Here is a 17,752-nt window from a genome sequence, read left to right on the forward strand (position 1 = left end):
TGGCCATTTGAATTCATCCACTTATAAATTATCTAAAAACATCATATTCTTTGCTCATCTTTCTTCTTGTCTTTATGTGTGATTTGCAGTTTTTTTGTGTGTGTGTGAGGAAGATCAGCCCTGAGCTAACATCCATGCCAATCCTCCTCTTTTTGCTGAGGAAGACTAGCCCTGGGCTAACATCTGTGCCCATCTTCCTCCCCTTTATGTGGGACACCGCCATAGCATGGCCTGACAAGAGGTGCGTCAGTGCGCACCCGGGATCTGAACCCAGGCAGCCAGCAGTGGAGCTCGCGCACTTAACAGCTATACCACAGGGCTGGCCCCTGATTTGCAGTTCCGTAAGTATAAAAGACGACTAAAGATATACCCACATACTTAAGCTAGCCATAAAGTGCAAATATTTTTTCCCCAAAGCACACTTTTAAAAGGAGGCATTTTAACTCCAGGCGATATTTCAAAGTAAATTTTATCCTTCTAAAGCAAACTACTAATCCCTAGTTCACAGTGAGTCTGTTTATTTCCTTTTTTCAGGCTTTCTATTCAATTTTGCAGTAGCCTATCAATCTGCAATCTTGTTTTAGCCAAAGTAAGTCATTCGCACTAAATCCTGTATTAATTTTAGGGTACAGATTCCATACCTTCTTTAACATAAGCTTCATTGAGGTTTATTTAGGTACAATAAACTACATCCACTAAAGTGTACAATTAGATAAGTTTGACACACATACGTATTTGTCAAACCACAACCACAATCAAGATACAGAACATTTCCATTATCCCCAAAAAGATTCTCTCCTCTGCCCCCAGGACCTGGCAACCACTGATCTGTTTTCTGTCACTACAGACAAATTTGCACTTTCTAGTTTTACATAAATGGAACTGGCCAGTAGACAGTCTTTTGTGTCAGGCTTTTGTCACTAAGCATAATGATTTTGTGGTTCATCCATGTTGTTGCATACATCAGTAGTTTGTATCTTTTTATTGCTGAGTAGTACTCCATCGTGAGGATACATCATATTATGGTTATTCATTTAGCTGTTGACTATTTTTCCCGCTTTTGGCTATTATAATTAAAGCTGCTATAAACATTTGTGTATAAATCTTATGTTTTCACTTCTTTTGGTAGATACCCAGGGGTGGAATGCCAGGGTGGTATGAGAGGTGTATAATTAACATGTTAAGAAACTGCCAAATAATTTTCCCAGTAGTTATGCAACTTTATATTTCCACCAGCAGTGTATGAGAGTTCCAGTCACTCCATACCCTTGTAAAACCTTGGTAATTTTTTAATTTCAGCCAGTCTAATGAGTGTGTACTGGTATTTCATTGTGGTTATAATTCACATTTCCCCAATAGTTAATAATGTTGAATAACTTCTTAAATGCTAAAGATCATTTGTATATTTTTATCTGACTTGCCTGTTCAAATCTTTTGTCCATTTTTAAATTCTGCTGATTGTCTTCTTCTTAGTGAATTTTAAGTTTTTTATACATTTGTGATACAAATCCTTTATAAGACACATGCAGTGCGAATATTTTCTTTCTCTCAGTCTGTGGCTTGCTTTTTCATTTTCTTAACAAAACATATTCAGAAAAACAAAAGATTTTAATTTTGATGAAGCCCAATTATCAGGTTTTACGGTGTATGCTTTTGGTGACCTAAGAAAACTTTGTCTACCCCAACGGCACAGGGATTTCTCCTATTTTTTTATTTTAGAAGTTTATAAAAATAGAACCATTTCTAACTTTTACATTTAGGTCTACGATCCATTATTAATTTTTGTGTAGGGTATCGGATTTCATTTTTTTCCATATGGATATCCAGTTGTTCCAACACCAATTTGTTGTCAAGCCTTTCTTTTCATTGCTGAAATGCTTTGTCAAAAATCAATTGACCATTTATGTGTGGGTCTATTTCTGGACTCTTCCATTCCCTTGATCCATAAGTCTTTCCTCTCACCAGTACCACACTGTCTTTTTTTTTGTTTTGTTTTGTGAGGGCGATCAGCCCTGAGCTAACATCTGTGCTAATCCTCCTCTTTTTGCTGAGGAAGACCAGCTCTGAGCTAACATCTATTGCCAATGCTCCTCCTTTTTTTCTTCCCCAAAGCCCCAGTAGATAGTTGTATGTCATAGTTGCACATCCTTCTAGTTGCTGTATGTGGGACGCGGCCTCAGCATGGCTGGAGAATTGGTGCGTCGGTGCAAGCCCGGGATCCGAACCTGGGTCACCAGTAGCAGAGCGTGCTCACTTAACCGCTAAGCCACCAGGCCGGCCCCACACTGTCTTGATTATAGCTTTACAGTAAGTCCTGAAATCAGGTAGTGTGAGTCCTTCAGTTTTGTTCTTCCTTTTGAAAATTTTTTTATTCTCAGCCTTTTTTCATTGCCATATAAATTTTAGAATCAACTTACCAATTTCTATTAAAAAATCCTATTGGAATTTTGTTTGAGACTGCATTGTAACTACAAATCAGTTTGAGCAATTGACATCTTAACAATATTGTATTGTCTGATCCATGAACATGATATAACTCTCCTTATATTTAGGTCTTAAAATTTTCTCAGCAATGTCCTGTGGTGAAGAGATTTTACACATTTTTGTCAAATTTATTCTTAAGTATTTTGTTTTTTGGTGATGTTCTGAGTGAAATGTTTAAAAATTTCATTTCCCAATTGTTTGCTAATAGTATATAAAAATACAATTGATTTTTATATATTCACTTTGTATCCTCTGACCTTGCTAAATTCAATTACTAGTGGTTATTTTGCAGATTCCTTAAGATTTTCTGTATAAACAATCTTGTAATCCGCAAATAGAGACAGTTTTACTTCTTCCTTTCCAATCTGTAAGCATTTTACAGTCATGCCCTGCATAATGATGTTTTGGTCAATGATTGACTGCATGTATGACTGTGGTCCCATAAGATTAGTACCATATAGCCTAGGTATGTAGTAGGCTGTGCCATCTCTGTTTGTGTAAGTACACTTCATGAAGTTCGCACAATGAGGAAATCACCTAACGACATACTTCTCAAAATGTATCCCTGTCATTAGTGACACAAGTTCTATTTCTTGCCTTTATTCAATGGCTAGGGCTATTAGCTACAATGCTGAACAGAAGTGGCAAGAAAGGCCATCTTTGCCTTATCCCTAATCTTAGGGGAAAAGCATTCAATATTTTACCATTGAGTATAACATTAGCTGTACGTTTTTCATAGATGATCATCAGTTGAGGAAGTTTCCCCCATTTCTAGTTTTCTGAGAGGTTTGTTTGTCTGTTTAAATCATAAATGGGTGTAAAATTTTTGTCAAATGCTTTTTCTAAATTTATTGAAGTAATCACGAGTTTTCTCCTTTATTTTGTTAATATGGTAGGTTATACGGATTGATTTTCAAATGTTAAACCAACCTTGCACTCCTGGGATAAACTCTACTTGGTAATGATGTGTTGTTATATATTTTTTAATATATATTTTAGGGTCTTCTTCATCGTCTTTTTTTTTTTTTTTGAGGAAGATTGGCCCTGAGCTGACATCTGTTGCCAACCTTCCTCTTTTTCTTTTTTCTCCTCAAAGCCCCAATACATAGTTATATATCTTAGTTGTAGGTCCTTCTATGTGGGAACACCTCAGCACGGCTTGATGAACAATGAGTAGGTGCGCGCCCAGGATCCAAATCAGTGTACCCCAGCCTGCTGAAGCAGAGCGCGCGAACTTAACCGCTGCACCACCAGGCCAGCTCTAGTCTTTTTATTAATATATTCAATTTGCTAATACAAGTTAGTTAAAATCTCTGACCCTAAATTATTTATGTTGTAGTAAATTGTCAAAACTACAGTATCTACAAAATGCTTTTCAATATAGGTTTTAGATTTCAATTTTCTTAACTGGAGCTGCAATAATAATAGTGATCGTAATGTTTACTGGTTGTGTTCTAACTACATAACAGGCATTATGCTAAGGGATTTACATATATATTGCCTCATTTAACCTAATAACACTCTATGAAGTATTATTATCCCCATTTGACAGATGTGGAAACCAAGGTTTAGGGAAGTTAGAAAATTCATCTAAGATCTCACAACTAGTAACTGGAGGAACTGGTGTTTGATCCCAGGTCAGGTGACTCCAGAGACTAAGCTCTCATCCTCTCTTGCTACACCGCTTTACTAAATAATCTCTAATACTTTTTCTTTTTTTGTGTGTGTGAGGAATATCAGCCCTGAGCTAACATCCATGCTAATCCTCCTTTTGCTGAGGAAGACCGGCTCTGAGCTAACATCTATTGCCAATCCTCCTCCTTTTTTTCCCCTAAAGCCCCAGTAGATAGTTATATGTCATAGTTGCACATCCTTCTAGTTGCTGTATGTGGGACGCGGCCTCAGCATGGCCGGAGAAGCGGTGCGTCGGTGCGCGCCCGGGATCCGAACCCGGGCCACCAGTAGCAGAGCGTGCGCACTTAACCGCTAAGCCACGGGGCCGGCCCTCTAATACTTCTTCTTAATACACAAATCAAAGTAATATAAAATGGCTTAGAATGAAAATAATCTGAGAGGCCACTAAAGTTTAAGTCCAAATGAGAACTATGTAGGCACAACACACAACTAATAACATTCCTATACAAGATATACTCCCATGGAAACAAAAGGATTTTACACAATTCTAGATAGACTAGCTATAACAGTCTCTTTCACACACACACAAAAACACAAAATAAAGTGAGTGACAGTGAAGTGATTATTAGTGGTCATCTTGAATCCACTGTAATTCTCACACAAACTCGCAAAATCATTAAAACTGCAATATGTGAAACATACAATGCTACATGCTAAAACTGCACTGTTCTTCATAATAATAAAGCATTTTATCCTTTTATCATTCTAATTACCGTTGCTGACCTGCTTAATTTGATGTAAAAGCAGCAAACTTTGAAGAAATTCATTGACCACACTCAGAACTACTTTTCTCTTTTCCTAATATTAAGAGCTAGGAAAGACAGTGTGTACAATCACCAACTCCTCCTATTCCTTGATGAAACTGACATTCCAGCTTCATTTCCAATAACACCAGTTGGGGAGGTTTACAATTCAAATCTAATTGTCCAGTGTCATCCTTTTAAAGGCTGAAAAGTTGTATGTTACTAACTGAAAAACAAAACATTCAATAACTGAATAGATCTAAGTTTCTACAGCTAACCTTCCTAGAATCCTGGACAATCGTGATATTTGTTAAAACTTGAAAGTTCTGAAATCTATAGAAGACAAAGAGCTAGAAGGATTCTTTGAGATAAATTCAAAAATACTAGGGAAGTAATTATATTCTAAGTTAAATAATTCAATATTTTTCTGGCACCTACTATATGCTCACACTGTGTAGGTAATGAGTAGATTATACACTTTTAACAATGGACTCTACCTTGAAGAACTTTATGTTCTATTTAAGAAGACAAAAGAATTCACATAAAACAAGACATAACACAGAACAGTTAAGCAATACATTGTATGATATAGACTTAAGTATGGAAGATTATAAAGGTGATATCAGTGATGGCTACAGAAATCAAGAAAGAGCATCAGAAAGCTGAGAGTAGAGCTGGGTCTTCTGGAAGTTCCAAAGCCACTTCCACATTTTTAGGTATCTGTTATAGCAGCACTCCACTCTTGGCACCAAAATACAATAACTAAAAGGTATGCTAAAAGGGAAAAAAAAAGAAAATTCCAGACACATATGTAATATACTGTATGTATGGATATTTTAAATGAAATATTTCAAAAAGTAATTTTATATAAAATGGTATAGGAAAGAACACAAATACTACAAACATCCATGTACCTACCTAAAATATCGTTAGCCATATTTGTTTCAAATACTTTTTAAGAACTAAAATGTCACAGATATAGTTGAAGACAGCCTTCATCCCATTCCTTCCTCCCCAGAGGTAATTAGTACCTTTAAGTAGTTGTGTTTCCTTCCCACATGTATATAATTTTGTTACAAATATATCTATGCACAATATAGTATATTTTAAATTTTTACATAAATGGTATACTGTGTATCCTTTTGCAAATTGCATTTTTATACTCAACATTGCTTTCCAGATTTATCTGGAATGTGGCCAGGTACCCACGTTTCTTCATACTTTTTTAAGCTCCACAGGTGATTCTGGTTGGTAACCAGAGTTGAGAATCATCATTCTAAGCCTATACACATTCATCCAAGAAAGCTTTCAGTGCTCCCAAATTGCTAACACATGTTAACCTAGCTTTTTACCATGAGTCAGTTGCTGCTAGATCACTTGTATTTCAATAAAAATTCTTTTACAGTGCTTCCAACTCAGAAGCAAAAACTCTAATCAAACCAGGTCTGCACATGATTCGAAATAATAACCAAACTATAAAACTGAGTTTCTGGTGGGGGAAGGGGATGAGTATGGCTATAAAGGGGTAGTAACACAAGAGTTGTGCTAACGGTACAGTTGAGTATCTTGACTGCGGCGGTAGTTACGTGAGGCTACACATGTGAAATCACATGGAGCTATACACACACACACAGACACACACAAGCACACACACGAGTCCGTGTATAACTGGTGAAACTTGAATAAGCTCTATGGATTGTGCCAATGTCAATTTCTTGTTTTTTGTATAGTACTGTGGTTGTGTGGGATGATGATACTGCGGAGGAAACAGACCTAGGGGAGGGTATATAGGACTTCCCTGTACGTTTCTTTTTTTTTTTTTTTTATAATTTTATTTATTTATTTTTTCCCCCCAAAGCTCCAGTAGATAGTTGTGTCATAGCTGCACATCCTTCTAGTTGCTGTATGTGGGCTGCGGCCTCAGCATGGCAGAAGAAGTGGTGCCTCGGTGCGCACCTGGGATCCGAACCCGGGCCCCCAGCAGCGGAGCGCGCGCACTTAACCGCTAAGCCACAGGGCCGGCCCTGTACATTTCTTTGCAACATTCTGTGAATCCATAATTATCAAAACAAAAATTTAATAAATTTTTAAAACTAAGTTTCTAAAGTACACTGAAGAAATTCTGCAGCCTTTTCACAGTCAAATTCAATTCAGTATACTGCTACAATATATATCCACTACATAAATGATACATATTTTCAGGTAAATATACCTAATATCTGATGTAGATTAGCATAAACGAGAAAGGCCACATTGGTGATGACCATTTTAATCCTGCAGTAAGCATGAAAGATAAACCTTAAAAGTTATTGGCCTACTATAAGCTATTATTTTTAGATTATTGTGTGGTCTTACCCTCATGGGACACTAGGATTTACCTAAATAGCTATCTCTGTTCACTACAAATAACCCTGCTTTCATTCCTATTTTAAGCCAGCAAGGCTGCCCTACTTTTGCAGACTTATTTCCTAATCTACTCACCTGCCTTTCCAATCATGAACCAGTTAAACACTGCTGAAGAGGTTATATTAAATATTATTACTGACAGTCATATGTACCTTTTAGATCCTTTCATAACCTATTAGAACAAGTAATTTTATTTCAATGATCTGACACAGCTCTTTGAGATCATTCCCTCTGTTCTTTGATAGTCACAGAACTCATTTTCAAAGTATTAGGAACTGGCCCTCCTACAACCAATTAAATAATAACCACTACCAGTGACAGCCGGACAGAAACAATAACTTTATAGTGACATCATATGTTTTCAATAAAACAGTACACAATAGTCAAAAATAACCAACTTGTCTTCATGAATAAACCCAGCAATTACCTTTATTACTCTGGCCATTCATTAAAACTATCATATTTTATTTTTAAACCTCCACAGAGGCTTAGGTCACAAGAATAAAATGTACCTAGGCAGACACACAAAATAAGTCGTACCTCTTTAGGCCACCAATCAACAGTCAAAGTCTAAACTTGAAAGGATTATCAATTTATACAGTGAGGGAGCAAACATTTCAAACCAGTCTATGGTTTAGGCATCTGCTCTTCCTGGTGGTAATTAGTCACAGGAAGCTCCATAGCTCTAATTTTCTGTGACATTTTTGGGAGGCTATTATACGCTATATTGAGTACTTTTCAAGACAGGATTTAAGCTTCTAAGTATAACCAGAAACGTGTTGCTTGTAGTAGGAATTCATCAAATATTTATGAGTACACGATTTTCAAAATTCTATCTATACTAAAGAAAAGGAAATTTTCACAATTCCTCTTTCGAAATATTTTAGGTTTGACTCCTTTCAAAAGCTAAGGAAACTAATTTGGAAAATATAAAATACAACACTCTTACACTTTCATTTCACATATGCCACTTAAAGTCAAATAGATCTGCTGTCAGATCTCACCAGGATTCAAGATTAACTCCTTTAATAAAGAATAGCTAACATTCATTAAGCACCTACTATGGGCGCTATGCTAAGCACTTTACATACAATATGAAATGCAATCTTTAAATTCCAAGGTAGGTACTGCTATCTCCCATTTCAAACCTGAAGCAAGGAAAATAAATAACAGAAGTCACACAGCTAGTAATTAGCAGAGCCTTTGCACCTTCCTACACGGTCTTCCACAAAATAAGCTTCTTACGCTTTCACTTACTTAAACATTTACTAAGCACTTATGTGCTAGGTACTGTGTTCAGCATTAAGAATACGCAGTTCTTGGGGCCAGCCCAGTGGTGTAGTGGTTCAAGTTCAGTGCGCTCCGCTTCAGCGGCCCAGGTTCGAGAGTTTGGATCCCAGGTGCAGATCTGCACTGCTCATCAGCCATGCTGTGGTGGTGACCCACATAGAAAACAGAAGATTGGCACAAGATGTGGGCTCAGAGCTAATCTTCCTCAAACAAAAAAAGAGGAAGACTGGCAACAGATGTTAGCTCAGGACCAATCTTCCTCAGCCAAAAAAAAAAAAAAGTACCCGCAGTTCTTGCCCTTGAAGGAAAGTTTAGTGTGAATAAAGAACATAAAAAATATTTAATGTACAACAAAAATTTCACAATAAAAAATATTTAAAGAAATTTGTATAGCAATGAGATTTGCTCACAGGAGCATACAGGAGGCAACATCTAACCGTTCTGATGATGATGATAGCAAACATGTATTTGAGCACTTACTGTGTGCCATCACTGCACTTTGCAGAGCTTATTCACTCCTTAAAACTACCCTGTAAGCTAGGTTTTATTATCCCTCTTCCTCAGATAGGGAAACTGAGGTAAAACAAGGTTAAGTGATTTGTCCAAGGTCTTGCAGCTACTAAATGAGGCAGAATTTGAATCCAGGTATGTCTGACTTCGAAGCCCATGTTCTAAAACTGTTACTCTATACAGCCTCCTAGTAAAGGAGAAAAAGGTTCTCAGATGTCTTCTTGGTTAAATCTTGAAAGAGCAATAAATAGAGGCTAGTAGAGTTGAGGGACAAGATTCTACATAGAAGTAATGCAAAGATACACCAGAACACGGCATTCTAGGGAATTACAAGTAGTGGTAGAGTAGGTTTGGGAATGAGAGTGTGAAATGAGGAGGAGAAAGTAAAAGGTTAGAGATTTAGCACAAAGGGAACTACACATCATCAAAGTTCAAGTTTATCCTACAGGCAGGTAGTGCTCATGAAGGATATCAAGCACAGCAAGGATCCTTTACATCATCCACAGGTCATGAGGGCAGCGTGGAGACTAGATTAAATAGCTCTAGTGAGAGGCTACTGCAATAGTATAAGCAAGAAGTGAGACAGGGAGAAGTAGGTTATGTAGAAAGCAGAAGTCCACAGACTGAATCTGGTAGATCTGGATATGAAGTGCAAGGGACAGGAAAGAATCTGGCCTGACTCCCAGGCTTGTCATCTGAGCCAGTGACTAAATAGGTAAGTGGGGTGATTAACAGGGATGGGAAATACACTTAGAAAATCCTTTCTATCTTCTCTACTTATTAGTGCTTTTTAATATTTATTTCATCCATTTACTACCTTCTTCAATCTCGCCAATAAAATAAAAACAACTGTCTCACTTTCCACAGTATCTATTTTTATAATGTTTGAATTTTCTATAATTGTGGATTACGTTTATAAGCTGATTAAGCCTTGGGTTTTTTTAAACACAGCCATCAAAATAATCTTGCTGTCCTCTTAATGGAATCACTGTCAATTGCCCTAGCAGTTGTCAGCTATCCTACTTCCTCCTCCTCTCTTCATTTTACCTCTTTCAATTCTCTGACACTTCTAGTTTACTCATCCTCTCTGCTCCTGAGTCAAGCATACTCTTTTTCTCCATCCTTAGTTCTGCATGGTTTTCCAAGCCCCACCAGATAGCTGAAACAACCTCTTTTCTGCTAAACAACTTACCTCCATTTCACATCAGCTATAATATACTTTAAAACTCATTTTCTTCTTTTTAGCTTTCTCTCATTAAGACAGTACTGAATTCTCAAATATGATGGTAGCCTTTCCTAAGCCTAGCTGTTTTGAAGTATTTTTTTTCCTCTTTTTTATTGTGAAATTTTTGTTGTACATTATTGTTTGTCAGTCACCATATAAATGCATCCTTCCACCCCTTGTGCCCACCCCCCACCCCCCTTGCCCCTAGTAACCACCAAACAGTTCTATCCCTCCGTGTGTTGGTTTATCTTCCACATATGAGCAAAATCATGCAGTGTCTGTGTTTCTCTTTCTGGCTTATTTCACTTAGAGGTATTTCTTAATTGCACTTTTTTTTCTCTCCTCAACTTTGTATTTTGAAAAACTGAAATCCTATAAAAAAGTAAAAGAATAGTAAAATGAACATCCACTGCTCTTTACCTACATTCACAATGGTGAACGTTTTGCCACTTTTGCTTTCTCTCTCGACAAATACATAATTATTTTCCTGAACCATTTGAAAGCAAACTGCAGACATCATGGCATTTCAACCTAAATATTTCATCAGGTATTGCCTAAGAATAAGAACATTCTCCTTTATAACCACAATACCATAATACCATATCATCACACCCAAGACATTTAACATTGATATATCCTATGCTCCATATTCAAATTTCTCCAGTTGTCCCCAAAATGTCCTCTATAGCTTTTTATTTTCCCAATCCAGGCTTGGCATTGTACTTGACACTCATTTCTCTTTCATCTGGAATAGTCCTCCTACCTTCTTTATTTTTAGATCACTTTGACATTTTTGAAGTGTTCAGACCAGTTATCTTGTAGAAAGTCCCACAAATTGGATCTGTCTGATTGTTTACTATAACTAGATTCAGGTTGGACACTTTTAGAAAGGATTACATAGGTAATTCTCGAGTGAATTCTTAAATTATCTCCCACTGTTTATTTCATTTAGAATTTCAGTCTCTTGGCCTGACATTGTCTAGACAATGCACAAAAACATCACGAATTGTTCGTATTCAATAAATCTAATAATGATCATCACAGATATACATTGCCTTGGCCAGCTTATACAACATATCTTTCTGTCACCCAACCTAGAGATCCTAGTTATCAAGTTATACCCTCTTCTAATAATAAACAATGACTCAAGAAACTAAAAGATTTCACGATAAAAATCTAGTTTGCCAACAAAATAAAACTGTATATAGAGAACTAAAAGTTCTCTCCGAATACACATGAATAATTAGGTAGATTATAAAGATAACTAAGTCAGATATCACTTAGGTTGATCTAGATTGGATTGAAATTTTTAGACCTCAGTTTTGCAATTTATAATGCAGCTAAAATTTAACATGAAAACTTTAAAAGAGTGTTATATTCTATTAATGATTGCACCAAAGGATGATAATGATGAAGAGCACCCCTTTATTTCCATTAGTCCTTTAGCAATTAAGTAGTAACAAAGCCCCAATATGACTACAAATACCAGAATTAGCTGAATAATTTTGTCTCTCAGAGACATGTGTCCAAAAATTAGCGTTTTCCCAAAATGTCACTTTAACAGAAAGATATTCTATTACCAAATACTACTTAGAAAAAGGCTTTTAATTGTTTAATTCACTTTAAGAAATGAGTCCTTAGCATTTTTCTCTCAAATGATCCAATAACATTTTTTTTTTTACTTTATAGTAAAATGTGATAACATGTTACTTTATGGAAGAAAGCATTATTACCAAATGTCTGATATAAATAAGGCTTCAATCACAACCATTAACATACAGGTAAAAAAGAATACCTTATTCCTGTTCAAAAAACAATTAAGTGTTTAAGATGTCCTTTCCAAGGTCTGAGACTTCCTCTCAGATGTGTGAATCTCAAATAGCACTGATTTCCAATGTTTAAATAGTTTGGCAGCTTGTTAATTACAATGGTAAACTAAGCATAACTTAAACAAATATTGTTGACAAATATAACAGATATGCACTATATGACCTGTTCACATTGAATATTTATACTTGAAAATTTCTTCTGAGTTAGTATTGTATCAAATGATTGAAAATATAAATGACCAAAATATGAATATAAGCATTTTCAAACCCTTTTCATGTTGATTGAAACCATCATGAAAGAATTTAGGTAAAATTACAATATTTATATTAAAATAATATTTGCATTTATTATAAACATTTGCATAATAAAAGCTTTAATATATATGATTCTTTTTCCTTTGAATTCAAAATACACCAGCAGATGGAAATACATGAAAAGTATTAAGAGCAGTTGCTTCTGGAGGGAAGGAACATGAAGCCTTTGTTTTCTTCCCCTTCTGCCTTTCAAATTTTATAATTATCAGGGTTAAGCTTATTTAAAAGAAAAAAAGATTTTTTTAAATCCCTCGGTAAATCCATTCTCATAATACGAGAAAGGGGGAAAGGGAACAAGAGCTGAAGAAATAAATGAGCTACAAGTACCAGAGACTAAAGTGAGGTTCAGGGTTTGTTTTTAGTGCTGGTGAGTGGATTCGGACCCCTAGCGACCCTGTATACAGCATACCCAGTCTTTTTACACCATCCTCACATCTTCTGGGGCTATGTCAGACAATGCTCCAATGCTATTCATAGGGTTGTCATGGCCAATTATTTCAGAAGTGGGTGGCCAGGTCCTTCTCCCTAGTCTGTCTTAGTCTGGAAGCTGCAATGAAACCTGTCCCCATGGGTGACCCTGCTGGTGTTTGAAATACCGGTGGCATAGCTTTCAGCATCACAGTAACATGCAGCCGCCACAGTATGACAACCAACAGACAGGTGGTGTGGTTCTCTTGCCAGGAAACAAACTTGGGCCATGGTAGTGAGAACACTGATCTTAACCACTAGACCACCATGGCTGGCTCGGGGTTCAGGGTATACTTGTGGAAATAGGAATTTTTGTCCTTACCGCTCTTCTTAAACTCTTTTAAGAAAGCCATGGCCACACTATTCCCAGTGCCAGGATATTAAAGAATCAGTAGCCTCCAGTGTGTGCTACAAATGACACAGTACATTCTATGAATATACAATATATGTGAATTTCATGAGCATGGGAAAACTGGATCAGCATCTTGCTGAAAAGAAGTTTGACTCTTCTGTTAAATCCCATTCGGCCACCAAATAACAAATTTAGACAACAGATTCTCCATATCTGTCATGTAATTCCTAGTGAAATTTTCTTGTTGCTTCTGAAAAGATTCGGCCCAGAGGAATAAACTGTTTTTATAAAAACCACTGTCAAAGAAAAAAAATTCCCTCAAACAGGAAAAGAAACTTGGAAACCAGAAAAAAAATCAAGCTGACAGATTTCACAATTCAATTATTTGAGTTTTTACTTTTCTGCTCCAGATACCAGTAGTGACGCCCCAGCGCATGCATAGGGACTGTTCTAGAGGCTCACAGAAATGTTACTCTTAAAACAAAGAAGAAACAGATGAGCACCTATTGGCTACATTGCAGATGGATCTCCATAAACATTTAATGAATGAGGGAAATCATAAGAATTTTTATATTTTTAAACATAAAATAAACACCCTCAACTGCTAGAGAAGAAACCAGCTGCCAGGAAAGTACTAGACAGACTGTGTCGGTCTCTTCACATTGTTATCCATGGGATTCCACCCAGACATCCTTTATACTATAGAAAAGGTATTTTCCTGACTGGGAACAGTTTCCTAACTTATGTTATAATTTCATATACTTTCCAATTCTGCTATTTTTCAAATGTCAATGATTTCTCTACTAATCACTTTGTAGTAAGTGATCTATTATCAAACTACGATCATGTTTCATAACACTACCCTGTCTTAAGCTTTTCACATCCCTTATGTTATTTGCATGGCTTGGATGCTTGACATAGAAGGTATTATTAAACCTATTTTGTAGATGAGACTATTGAAGCAAAAAAAAAATGAGAGAGTTTAAGTAAAAAGGCAAGGTTAAGGAAAAAACAGGCAAGGTCACAAGTAAGCTACAGAAGCAGGAGTAAAATCTAGGTTTCCTGACCACCAGTCTAGTCCTTCTTCCTTTCAGGAAAGTTGCTATCTAAAGGACACTTATAATACAAATCACTCTCTCCACCCAACCACTCTTCTCCAAGATTTGCTCAAACAAAACAATTAAGCAGACTTTAAAGTTAAAAGGAAATGACAGAACCAAAAATAACTGGGGTGTGGTCTCACCTCTGAAAAAGATTTTCAGCTGGTGAATAAATGCAGACAACTCTGGCCAGACAAGATAACATCAGATCAGGATTTAGTATTCAATACTAAATGGACCTTAGCTATATGTATAATGACACCTTACTTTCTTAGAATAAACATCAACTATTTCTAACTCTGGAAATCTCGGAGAAAAAGCAACGTTAAGTCACCAAGAAGCCAAATTGCTATGGTAAAGTTCTTTCTTATGCTCAAGTTTTTATATACGAGATAAATCCACACATTCTAAGGGCCTGAAATCATTTAAGTTTCATTTATTTAAGTGTAATCTTTTAAGTAAAAAACATGCAGTAATTTATAATTTCGTCCAAAAAAAAAATTTCAGTCATACAGACTATGAAGGTATTCACTTAACTGTGGGCATGCTTAGCAATAAGCTAGCACCTGTATTTTAACCACGTTTTATTTTACTTTACTTCTATATTTAAGGGTCTGAAAGGGTCATTTTAAAATTTCCTTTATATCTTATGGCATGTTACAGTGGAAATTACATGCTACAATGGCGATCAGAATTTGAGATTCGTGAAGGTCTGAGGACTGCCACTAAGCCTCACTCAGATCCTATTTATTCTGACTTGACACACAGTTCTGGTTTATCTGCTTTCCCTGCCTATTTCAGTTAGAAGTGGCAGATTAGAAGGGCATATTTTGACAGATAGAGAACAGTACTGGAGGAGATAAACTAAAAACAGACAAAAGCACTAAACTGGTATAGCAGTGAGGAGTCATTTTAGTACCGGAGGAAACTGCCAACACCCTCATACAGCAGAATGCACCGGCCATATTAACAGCACAGGACAGAAATTAATGTACATAATGATGACCTTGATTTATTAAAAAAGGTTATGTTTAGCGTATTCTGAATCTTAAGAGAGGGTTATGTACTTTTATGTGTTATGTACATAAAGACTAACATTAAAATTGTCCAAATAATTTATCAGTTAAAGGGCTAAGTCAGTTATACAAGCAATTCACTTAAATCTCTAATGATATCAGACAAAAAGCTCAAAAAGCCCATTATGTATATTTACTAAATATTATATGGTGTAGATAATCAACATTTACAATCAACAATTATGATGCTGACTTTTTAAAGGGGGAAAAACTGGGGCCGGCCCGGTGGCGCAAGCGGTTAAGTGCGCGCGCTCCGCTGCGGCGGCGGCCCGGGGTTCGCTGGTTCGTGATCCCGGTGCGGCCCGGGGTTCGCTGGTTCGGATCCCGGGCGCGCACCGACGCACTGCTTGGCAAGCCATGCTGTGGCGGCGTCCCATATAAAGTGGAGAAAGATGGGCACAGATGTTAGCCCAGGGCCGTCTTCCTCAGCAAAAAAAAGAGGAGGATTGGCGGATGTTAGCACAGGGCTGATCTCCTCACACAAAAAAATAAATAAATAAAGGGGAAAAACTAAGTTACACACTAAAATTACGTAGTGCAATCAACATTTATGATGCTTGATATTTTTAGGGGGAAAATATCTAAGTTAAACTCTAAAATTCCCCCCCTTCATTGACCACTCAATAGGATTTCCACTTAAAAACAATGTATTCTTGTCACCAATCTTAGTTTCCTTTCTCATTCTAATCACCAAAATGAAAAAATAAAAGTATTTTAATGGTTTTCCCCACTTACAGGTAATCCCTTTATTCAGAGGCCATTAACACAGCTGGTCTAGGTATATTCCCTTCTTATAAAATACTGCTTTCAAACCAATTGTTAACACTCAGACACAAGAGTTGTACTTAAGTCTTATGGCTGAACAAAAGAAGCACATAAATTAGTGGTTATGTTTAAACCGGTATTCCTAGTTTAAGGGCAGAAACAACTACAATGTAAAACCCTATAGGTATTAGTAAGCAACACTTTAGTTTACGTCGGACATCTGAATCAGAGAACATCATTCTCCAAGGCTCTATGGCCGAAAGGAAAATAAAACACCAGCATCATGTCAAGAGATCTGTAAATCCCATCATAAAATGGATTTATTTGTATCTGTTTCACCATATCGTTTCTTTTAATAATAGCAGTGGCTTGTGATGATCTGGAGAAAGTGGGCCAAAGGTACATGGTATATGTCCTAGAAAACAGTGGGGGAGGGGCGAGAAAGATCTGATCCTAAAGAAGGGGAGCGGCAGAAAGATCTGACTTCAAAGAGTCTACTCAACTCCCTGCCCACATCATCCTATTTGGCTTCCCCAGATAACAGACTTCAAAGGAGGAATCATTTCTTTTAAAAAGATAAGGATCCAGGCCTTTTTGGGGTGGGGGATAAAGAAACCCCCACCTCACCTTCAAGTCCGCCACGGTGGGAGGTACATTAGCCATCTCCAGCTAGCTATGGGTTTAGGCGCAAGAGAAGACGCCCGGGGCCCCCGCGGGCAGCCCTCTTGGGATCCCCGCGCTCCCTCTCCCACACCCGCCTCTCCCACATCCCCACCAGGTCCTCCTCCGGGATGGGCGCAGCCTGGGTCCCCTGCCGCCCTCCTGCCTCCCCGCCTCGGCTCCCTCCCTCCGGCCCCAACACGCTCTCCGGTAGACGAGGAAGGCCCGGCCCGCTTGGCACCTTTAATGACGCGTTCGGTGGTGGAGAGGTGGAGGTTCCTCCCGGACATGGTCCCTCAGACTCCTCTGGCTCCAGTAGACCCCAAACGTGCGCCGCCGCCCCCGTCTCCAGCGGTCTCGGCTCCCCGGGCCGCTCAGTCCTCCGTGCCCCGGCCGCGGCTCGTCAGGGCGGCGCAGGCACCAGAGGGAGGCGGCTGCGGCAGCCCGGACTCAAGCCTCACTGACAGGATGCGGGCCCGCTGGCCTCTCTCCCCGGAGGCGCGGAGTCGGGACCGCCCGCGCCCGCGGCTCAGGAAGACGACCTGGCTGCTCGCGGCCCGGCCCCGTGCGCGCGCTCCCGCCCCGTGCGCGCGCTCCCGCCGGCGCTCCCCCAACTTCCCGGCGGCCCGCGCGCCGCCGCCGCCGCCGCCGCGCCGAGGCCCAATGCGCGGCCCCGCCGCCCGGCCAGCGCGGCCGCCTGACCTCTCGCTCCAGGCAGCCGGCGACCCCGGCCTCACCCTTGCCCCGCAGGCCGTCGGCCCGCGCGGCCACCCTCGGCGCATGCGCGCTTCCTTCCCCTCCTTCGGCTCGGACAGTCGGTTTTCCCTTCTCCTC

At 38.5% G+C, this 17,752-nt stretch overlaps 1 protein-coding gene across 2 annotated transcripts in view; it reads right to left on the minus strand.

Moving 5' to 3' along the window:
* PPP3CC (protein phosphatase 3 catalytic subunit gamma) overlaps positions 1 to 17,471 on the minus strand; it is a 102,201-nt gene extending 84,730 nt beyond the window's left edge. Inside the window, exon 1 of one of the 2 annotated variants that reach the window (XM_058550546.1) lies at positions 17,160 to 17,471. In XM_058550546.1, the coding sequence (XP_058406529.1) occupies positions 17,160 to 17,208 (49 nt within the window). In that variant the 5' untranslated portion in view covers positions 17,209 to 17,471. The remainder of the gene's footprint in view (positions 1 to 17,159) is intronic. The other variant, XM_058550545.1, reaches the window with a different exon arrangement.
* Between the last annotated feature and the right edge of the window lie 281 nt (positions 17,472 to 17,752).

Source organism: Diceros bicornis, chromosome 11 (assembly GCF_020826845.1).
Source record: "Diceros bicornis minor isolate mBicDic1 chromosome 11, mDicBic1.mat.cur, whole genome shotgun sequence".
Taxonomy (NCBI): domain Eukaryota; kingdom Metazoa; phylum Chordata; class Mammalia; order Perissodactyla; family Rhinocerotidae; genus Diceros; species Diceros bicornis.